Consider the following 10110-nt stretch of genomic DNA (forward strand, 5'->3'; position numbering starts at 1 on the left):
AAAAAAAAAAAGAAAAAAAAAATCTATACAAATCCCGTGACAAAAATGTTGAAGAAAGTTTTAAAAGGAGACCTGTCAAATAGGAAATCTTTGCTTCACCTGTCACCTCTGTGCACAAGGGGCACAAAATTTATATGCAATGGACATATGATTCAACATCAAAATGTTGAACCTCATCATGGACTGATAATTAGGGAATACTTTATATGATGTTCAAATGAATATTCTTAATTTCCTCAACACATGTAACACAGGATCATGTCAGTTACCCACCTCACCACCCTTTCCAAAAAAAAGGATCTGGAGAGGGCTAATGCCAATCTCCCCAGTGAGAAAGGCATGCTTCAAAGGATTCAATTGGCACCTCATTGTGCAAAGCTTATAACCCAACTTCCTTTAGAATGAAAATATGGTGTTTGAGGAGATTTTATTGTTTAGGATGGAATCACATATGGCTACAAACATGATATGGGAGTAAGTGTATAGGCTTGAATAAAAAAAAATTGGCAACTAACATAATCAACTTAGTGAGAAAAAATTGAATTAGAGTTATTCTACAACTATCGATGGATTATAATAGGTGAAAAAGTGAAACTACAAGATCAGGTATACATGTATTCGTTTTGATTAATGGGAAACCCACATCATAATAGAAGTCTTAAATTAGAAACAAGAGGAAGAAAGAACAAACATAACCCTCAGGGTATTTCAGAGAGAGAGAGAGAGTAATTTTTTTTTTTTTGGTGCTAATTTAATTTATAAAAAGGCAGCATGACAAATTTGAGCAGTTATTAAATTTGAAGCTGTAACATACCTTATCAGAACACTGGTTGAAGTACAATCCCTTCATTTGCTGCTTCTCAAGCATGAGACTGGTAGGGGGTTTATCTTTCCCATTACCATACATCAAAAGTTGAGATTCTTGCATAAAACTCTCAATAGACCCTAACTGCAAACACAGACGACCTACACATTAAGAATACACAAATTTGTGAAAACCCCATAATAAAACAGGTGCCAAACAGAAAAATTGGATGTTCACTACAATCAACAGTCATGTCCGTTCAGCTAGCGAAAACCTCATTATGGTTTCTGTAGTACTAACCATCATTTTCAGAAATTCTTCTTTGAGAACCGTGGGGTTTAGGCTGAACCAACCAGTTAATCCTGGACTTGCATGGCTTATTGTTCTTTCACATGAACTTCTAGGTGGCATTTTTTATTCACACCAGAATGTTTTCATTGGTAATGATTGGTTTCGTAAATACTTGATCAATATGCAAGCTGCCCATAGACTCTGCTGATACACTCTGACCTCAGGGTAACGACTACATATGGAAAGTATACTTTTAACCACCAAGGATGAAATTTCTGTCTTCCCTTGAAAGAGATATGCAAAGAACATTTCAAATCCGGTGACCTACTTGATCAGTTTGGTCAATCAAGGATTTGCCCAAAAAGTTTATACCAGTGCCAACTCAAGGGAAACCCCTGTTGCTGTATCTATCAATGACAGAAACCTCCATGGGTCAATATTGGCACACTATTGCTCGGATGGACGAAAATAACAAGCCATAAATTATCTGAGAAATAAGTTTGTGAACTAAAAGGTTAAGAACTCAGCCCTAGAAAAAGATATGCATGTTGGTCAAGAATAGTGTGAGTTTTGTTCTCTTTGACAAACATAGTACCACCGATTATTAAGCTGGTGTCCATTTCAACAAGATCCTTGGTTTTCTTTTCACTCAAAAAATTCCCCAAATGGGTACTACTAAAGACAATCAAAGGATTTTATTTTTCCTAGATAAGCACCATACATGGGTGGACCTGAAGACCAAGGCACTGAAGATTGTATTCATTATCAATCAATACATCAATGCTCCAGTTGAGCTCAACAGTCACATGTATTTAGCAATAAAGCACCACTACACTGCCAAATCGTTTAAGATATAAAGCTAAGTAGCTATGAATTATTTCTCTGATAATAATGCAATTAGCATGACATAACTGGTCCATTTGACTTGGAAATAAAGGGGAGTTCTTTCCTTGGAGTGGGACATCCGGTAAAACTACCTCTTGGACTAGTAGGCAGTTTGACTCCTTCCAATCCAACAAACGAATAGGAGGCTCGAAATCGTTGATACATAATGAACAGGTAAATGCACTTATGCTTGGGTCACAACTCACCACACTATTTGGCTAACTTCATGAACTTTATTCTCCCATTGGAACCATAGGGCTAGGAGTTACTCAGCCAGTACAGAGCAGGCTCAGGATCACCCAGCAAATTTTAGTCTCAGCCAACACCACTAGTCATCACGCAATTTTCAGTTAAACACAACTATGCCCCAACACCTTATAAGAAAATAAATTTGCTTCTTTGAGCATTGAAGGATCAGGGAAAAATAAGCCTTAACTAGATATGATTTAACCAACCTAAGTGACTTGATGAGGTCTTCATGGTTAGTATGTAGAATGTACCATTCCTTGTTAGGCAGAAGAAAACACCCAGCCCATTGCCAATTTTACTTTTTTATTTTGAGAAGCATTACTTAGGCTTCCTTAACACATTTTTTTGGACTCAATAGAGCTTAGGGTGACTTGTACTGCATTTGTCCAAATCAAATATCTTACTATGCAGTAAAATTGAAAAGCTTGAGTACCAAAGAAAAATTATTTTTGGCACACTATGAACATGAATTACGCACCTCTTCAGCAAAAACATCAAAAGGCTTCTGGCCATCTGCCACCATTGTACCGCATAGAAAAATGGCTTTTGAAATCTTCTTTGGGTAATACTCCAAAACGTAAGAGATGCTTGCACCCCCACAACTGTGACCCACCAAAAGTACCTGTATAAAAACTACACACATCACAATATTCTCCACAATGATTGTAAGGACGTTGCTACAAAAGACAAGAAAAATTTTCTACCGAAAAAAAAAAAAGGGGGGGGGGGGGAAGAAGAAGAAGAAGAGAGAGAGCGAGAGACAAAAAAAAATCATGGAAATGACATGTTCCCCCCACCTGTTCATCCTCAGGAAGGTTATGTAGATACTCAACCAAAGGCTTCACATAGTCGGCCAGAGTTGTTATACTGTTTGGATCCGACTGATCAATTCCTGATCCCATTAGATCTAAGGCAACGGGAAGCAATCCTACTTCTTCCAACAAAGCAATAGTCTTGTACCAACACCATGCTCCAAATCCTGCTCCATGAACTAGAACAACTTTCTTTGTTTTGAGATTCTCCAGAAATTCTGGGACCTACACAGGATATTACATAGTTACAACATTTTTTTAATGAAGAGAAAAAAAAAATTTGAGATACTGAATTATAGATATAGTGGTAGGTCCCCACCCCGTCCTTTTTGGAATGAACTTCAAACAAGCTTTCATGGATTAGTGGATCCAGCCTCAGGTCGGCTTCAGGATCAGGCCTGTCCAATCCAATTTTCAATGGGAGATTGCCCCACTTTACGAGGAATCATAAAATTCTTTAGGAATAAGAAGTGTTACTTTGAAGAAGAAAATATGGCGTCACTGAGTTGAGTAATCGGTTTGTTTAATAGAATCCTTGCATTTTGGCAATGACAGAGTTTTGAAGAAACTTAAATTTATTTAATTTTCCCTTTTGAATAAGCTGCAAAATTCGTCAAAGCAATCAATACTCATTCTAGACAATGATATCAATAATATAGTGGAAAGAGTGGCAGATCCCTCGTCCCCCAACACTAAGCTTCTGGTCCCACGTCACGAATCTCATCATACCTGGATTGCTTGTGGAAATTAAATGGTTAAACTTCTGTTTCTGCTTGCTACAAATGTTTCTATATTCCTTCCTGGAAGTTCATTACAAATAAAATCAGAAACTAACAATAGACACAATGCAGAAACAACAGCAATCATCCATCTCTATCACTCACTTCAAGTACTGATCAATCTCCGGTCAGAACACTTAACCAATTTTTCTCTCAAGTTCACCATTCCATTGAACCAAAATTGAGAACCTAACTCAAATTCTCAATCATAGGTTGTGTTGGTTAATGGGATTCTCAACATAATGTTGACAATAGCTCAAATTCAAAATTTTACGAGGGTTTAGATAAAGTAATGTAGAGAGAAAGGACACAAGGCAGTGAATAGCCTTAAAAAGTCAAAAGGCAAGCTTCTGATGCAGCATCTAAGGAAAAGAAGAGAAGCTCTTCAAAAGGCCGAAAAGAGTCATGGCATTTTATGGATGGAAAGACTACATGATTGCACCCTTGAAAGCTCTTACATCTGAGGTAGGATTTCTCCTGATGAGATCAACTTGCTTGGCCAAACTATAATGCTAATCCTAAAGCTTCAAATTCATGTTTTTCGGAATTTCTGACAGGAAAGAGTTAGCAGACAGGTCCGAGATCATGATAACACACTATCTGAACCAAATGAAAGTATCCTTTCTCGGTGCTTTCCCAGATGCCCTTTTGAGCTTTCACACAGACAGTGAAAGTTCATCTTCTTCTATTCTCCTTTACGCAATTCTTCCAACCAGCACCCAGTGTTAGAAACTGATAACATAAATCATCTCCCACTTTTCTACTGATTAATTTTGCTTCCATATTTAGTTAAGAGCTTCAGTATTAAACTTTTCTAAATTTGTTTCTGTCAATAGAATTCATCATTAATTTCCGCTGTTATTCAAAACAGCAAAACTTTTTTCCAGCTTTCCAAACAAACCGAAGACCAGAGAAGAGATATTTTTTTCAATTTCAAACCAACCTGTTTTCCATTGGAGAAGGGATCAGAAAGCGTCCTCCTCCGCGAGCTTGTGGACCCAAATCGGGCGCTAGTAGATCCAATTCTCCTCGACATCGACCCATCGAATCTCTGCGACATCTGGTGCTGATGAAGTGCAATCGACAAGGCTTGTCTGTGCAAGAGCTCCTCTTCTGCCGGCATTTTCCTCTGCGATCGCCCATGCCTCTTGCTCTTTGAACCTACAACTTCCCAATCCTTCTTCTTCATGCAAATAAAATTGTTACCCATTTTTACAGTTGAAGCCCAACAAACCCACGAACTATTCGGCTTACTTCGCCAGATAAATCACCGGAATTAAGAAAAATTACAACAGGATAGCAGTAGGAGACGAAGTTCTAAAGAAAACCCAGATGGGATTTTGAAAAAACAGAGCTTGAATCTGGTTTGCAACTGTAAGCGATCTAGAACAAACTCATTTGAAATGAATACAAATAAACTTGCGGCTTCCCAGTAAAACTCAGCATACAGTCGGCCTACTTCACCGGAAAACTGCAAGAATTACGAAATTTGCAGCAGTGGAGCAGGGGAAACGAGGTTATGAAGAAAACCCATATGGAATTTCGCATTCTTTAATGCTAAGGGATAAATTGCAGGTAAGGGTAGCCGTCAAAAAATTTATGTGTGGTTGAAGAAAAGAACAAAGTTGAAAGCTGAATCCGGTTTTGTGACTGAAAGCGATCTAGAACAAACCCGACTGAGAAATGGGGGCAAATTAAAAGCCCTTACATCAATGGTCTGTTTTGACTCTTCTATCCCTTCAACTTCAACTTCAACTTCACTCTTTTGGAGAATATGGGATTTTACTGCTGCCATGGTTCTTCTATTTGAAAATGGTAACTGTGAAGCTTCTTCTTCTTCTTCTTCTTCTTCTTCCTCTTCTTCCTCTTCTTCATGAGTTTGCTAAAGTACGCAGGGAAAACGAAATATTTTAGAATTCCTACTTGGGATTTGCTAACTTGTTTTTCCAAGTTTGGCTATCAAATTGTCGATTCTTTCTGTTGTGGAAGGGTCTGTTTGGTTAACAACTTGAAGTTAGAAGAAAAAACTATGCATTCTTATAATGCATTCTAGAATGATAGAAACGTTGTTTGGTATTAAAATGGGTTCAAGAAAAACTCACCAAAAGCCTTGCTCTGCGTGAGTATAGCAACAAATAAAGCGGATTGAAGGATTAAGATCCGGATAGTAGACTACCTTTAGTTTCTGGCTATTTCATTAATGTTCTTAGTATTTTAAATCCTTTTAGTTTTACTTTTCCTTTTCTTTGTCTTCTCTTGGATCCATGTGGCCAGCCCCATCAAGTTGGGAGAAATTGTTGTTGTTGTATCAATTAATATCATATGCGGTGTTCGATGAAATACTTAAGCGTCCTAAAATAAATAATACATTATAATCAAACATGTTTCCAAACAATATTCATATTCTCAGTTAACGAAATGGGAATGCACATCAAACATTGCATGACTTTGCAAAGAAGCACAAGGTAAATATTGACGGAAATGAGGGCAATGTAGTAATTAAACAAAATTGTAAAAGCCACCTTGGTATTTATTATTTAGCAACCTCTTTCTGTTGTATATTTTTCATTTTTTTAAAGATCTCTTACTATTTTTGAAATAACATTACTACAATCTTATTGTATTTGCATGCATTTACCATGTTGCTTAGTTCATATGATGCACATTTTTCATATAAAATTTAAAGTATCCTTACCTCATTTTAATTCATGATTAGCGGACAAAAGTATTATTCCACTCCATATTATAGCAATTCAAATAGGAAAGAATACCATATTTCATTGACGCAAAGTTTTTCCTCTTGTTTGTGATGAGAATATAGTTGTTGGGGTATCATTATCCGAAATATCCCTGACACTATTCCAAGAATCTCATCCAACCATTAAAACACGTGAAAACTCCAATACTTTCACAAACATTATGGGTTTTTGCACATTTATTTCATTCCAATTTGAAAATATTAATCGATGCAGACTTTAGGCTAGGTGGGGCACATCAAGCTAAATTGTTAATTTGGTTCATTCGTTAGACTCTTAACTAGATCCATGTTTGTTCTTGATTCTTGTGGTCCACATTAAGAGTCCATCTTAATTATCTTATATTTTAAGTGTTAGACCGGCTCAATTTTGTGATCCGATCAAACAATTTGATCATTCGATCAGGTCTAACCGTTGGAACAGAATCCTTGGCGAAAACCATACCATTGGGTAAACCCCGGTTCAAGCCAATTGCCTCGCCTCGTCCAACCAAATGGTCTTTTAAAACACTGGTTGTAGCATGAAACAGGTTGGTCCTAGATTACAAGTGTCCGGTTTGGTTGAATTATAGTTTTTTTCTATGGTAAGATATGATAATCGAAGATCATGGATTGGTCCAAATGGCAAGTTTTCATTGCTAGCTAGCATTGGTTTTCTCCGGTTTTGACTACTTTGACCTACTTTGATCAAATTGGCTTTCGTCCTTCATGAGACCAACATCAAATAAACCGGTTTCAATTTAATCAACCAATCCGGTCGGTTTGTCATGACCCGCTCCGTTTAATGCCCAGTTTGAAAAAACCATACTGACCATTCGGTCCTTAGGTCATATGCCTCTGATTTGCATAGATTCATTTTGGAGAGGGCTGCTAACATGCGCCGTAAGCCAACTGTTCATCAAAGCTTATGTTTTGCTCTTGGGGGGAAGAAAAAAAAAATGGAAATAAGTGAGAGTAGGTGGCCAGTTCATCAGATTTTGACTGTGATCCTCCGCCGTCCATTTTCATAAATAATTCCATAAAACATGTGCGATAATTAGGATTTGCCGGTAGGTTCTGGACTGGAAGGAAATATTCTTAATTTATTATTTGATTAAAAATCAAAGAAAAATCTGTCCCATTTGGAGTTATTTTAAACATTCAAGTACGGAGCCCAAGGCAATCACACGTAGTCTAAGACGTTTTTAGGCGTTGAATGCACGCTAGACACCCTGTTGCACCACAGAGGATCCAAGCCCCCTATTAGAATTCAATACTTTTTTTTAATTACCTTTTGTCTTACTATTGTAAGGTCTTTAAAACAAAAGTTTTAAAATATAAGTTGAAAATAACATAAATTATGTCATTGTTGATATGTCATTACCAACATGTTTTTTTTAGTATGCATGTGAAACGATGCTATCACCCTCATTATTGGGGAAAAATTATGTAATATCAAAAGGGCAAAAATGTAAGTTACTAAATTATTTAACACCTTGAGGGATATTAATAAGAAAATCTCATATCTAATGATCAAATTATACCCGAATTTGTTCGTTCCCACTTGCTTATAGTCCTGTGACCGGAACTTAACTCTTACCTAATGTGGCTGCTCCACTCACAAAACTTACCTAAGACAATGATTGATTTGGATTGGTTATATTTTTCTTTATTTGACAAATTTCTATTTTTTTAAAGTCTTGGGTATGATTCATAATCCTTATTTCGATAAAAATACTGAAGAAATAACACAATCTGGAATGACAAAAATGCAGTTTGGTATACATTCCCGGCCCCATTCAAACTTTCTAGAATGGGTTCAAGAATAGGCCTCGTTCTAGAACGCACCGAAAACCCTATCCAACGTTCTAAAATGGACTCATTCTCTCAACTTGAACGTGAGCAAGAGAACAAAAACAAGAAAGTGTGGATTGTGAAGTAATTCTTCAAAAACTTTTGCCTCGGCTGTTGGAGTTAAGTTTCAAAACAAATAATCCCGTCTTTTGTTCAAGTTCTTTGGTACTCGTAAAAGCATGTGAGTGAAAGTTTAGTCCCATACTATAAACTTGTAAAAGTTTCCTTGGGTATATATAGGATTGTATCTTAAGGGTGCAAGCCCTTTGGAGAGGTACTCTCCCTTGTCATGTGTGTGTGGGGGTTTATGGGGTGCTTTTGAATCGCGCATATACTTACTTATCAGTATATGCTAGGGGTGTCAATTCTGAGCCCTCACCGATAGGCCCGATCGAACCCGACACATTTATGGTATGACCTAGACCGACCCTATTAATAAACTTATGTTTTTTAAACGGGTGTTCACGGTGTAGGTAGTTAGTCTATCGGGCGCCCGACCAAATCGACACGTTTATATGCCCGACTTAAACTGACTTGTTGTAGCCCAACCTCCTTTAATACTACATAAAATTCCTATGTTGCCACTACTAGTAAAAAACTAATTTAGCTTTCTTACCCTTTGTTTTGTAATATGATTTGATTTAATTAAGCTTTATTTTGTAAGCTGTAATAGTCATAATCTCTTCTTTTTTTTTTTATAAAAATGAACAACCATAATCTCAACTCACTTAAGAATAGAATTTTAGAGTAGGAACGTTTAAAGTCCATTTAGATTTAAATAGATCCGTAGCCCAGTTAAAGTCCGGTTAAGGCCCATTTAAGGAAGCTTGATTAAGGCCCGACACCGACGACCCAATTATAAACCGTACCATGTCTCCCAAAGCTAGGCCCGTTTACTTAAACAAGCGTTCATAGTGCAAGGCTTTCAAGTGGTCAAGCCCGATTAGGCCCAACCGAGACCAGCCCGGCCCAACCAATTGACACCCCTAGTTTATGCCCATACGAATATGTACATGTCTACTTATGCATACATGTATAGTACACAAGGGGTACACCCATACGTATACAGGTACATACACTAACACCCATTGAGAACAGATACACCATGTGTATCAAAGGACACATACCTGTACATGTACCCATGCCTACATGCTAGTTTTCTATAACAAATCGAATGAGAAAGTCTGTCTTTTACACCCATACTGTATTGTATTCTATATTGTTTCTTCTTCTCTCCTCCCTCTCTTTTAGTTACTTAGCATAGCTTATGGACTCCATTTATTAATCACATTAGGAGTGCAACCTTTGTGATCAAGGGGTGATTTTATCTTGTAGGTACAAGAGCAGATCAACCCTTTATGCACAATAGGGGTTCTTTAACACCTTAAGAAAAGTATCTTATACGACTTCAACCTACTGTACCTACGTACGGAACTTTCTATTTCTTCAACTGCTATACTCGATACAAGGACAACATAATTAAAGGTTAGTATAACATTTATGTTCATTTCAGAAAAATCTAACACTGCATCTTTAATATTCTGATAACAACATTGACAAATAGGAAATAATATGTTTCAATAAAACAGGTGAAAGATATTTTTATCTAAGTTCTTAGCTAGTAGCAATATCATTTTCTTCATAACATGCAAATTGGGCGTCCATGATGTTTATGCTCTAACTAGAGAAGGATTGTTGAGT

General features: G+C 37.0%; 1 protein-coding gene across 1 annotated transcript in view; it reads right to left on the minus strand.

Annotated features, from left to right (window-relative positions):
• The window catches only part of LOC122092679 (putative methylesterase 12, chloroplastic), a 7115-nt gene extending 1327 nt beyond the window's left edge, over positions 1 to 5788 (minus strand). Inside the window, exons 1-4 of the mRNA XM_042662909.1 lie at positions 4765 to 5788; positions 3028 to 3267; positions 2709 to 2852; positions 815 to 949 (exon numbers count right to left, since the gene is read on the minus strand). Coding sequence (XP_042518843.1) covers positions 815 to 949; positions 2709 to 2852; positions 3028 to 3267; positions 4765 to 5031 — 786 coding nt within the window. The 5' untranslated portion in view covers positions 5032 to 5788. The remainder of the gene's footprint in view (positions 1 to 814; positions 950 to 2708; positions 2853 to 3027; positions 3268 to 4764) is intronic.
• Positions 5789 to 10110: the final 4322 nt, after the last annotated feature.

The sequence above is a fragment of the Macadamia integrifolia genome, chromosome 11, assembly GCF_013358625.1.
Source record: "Macadamia integrifolia cultivar HAES 741 chromosome 11, SCU_Mint_v3, whole genome shotgun sequence".
Classification (NCBI taxonomy): Eukaryota; Viridiplantae; Streptophyta; class Magnoliopsida; order Proteales; family Proteaceae; genus Macadamia; species Macadamia integrifolia.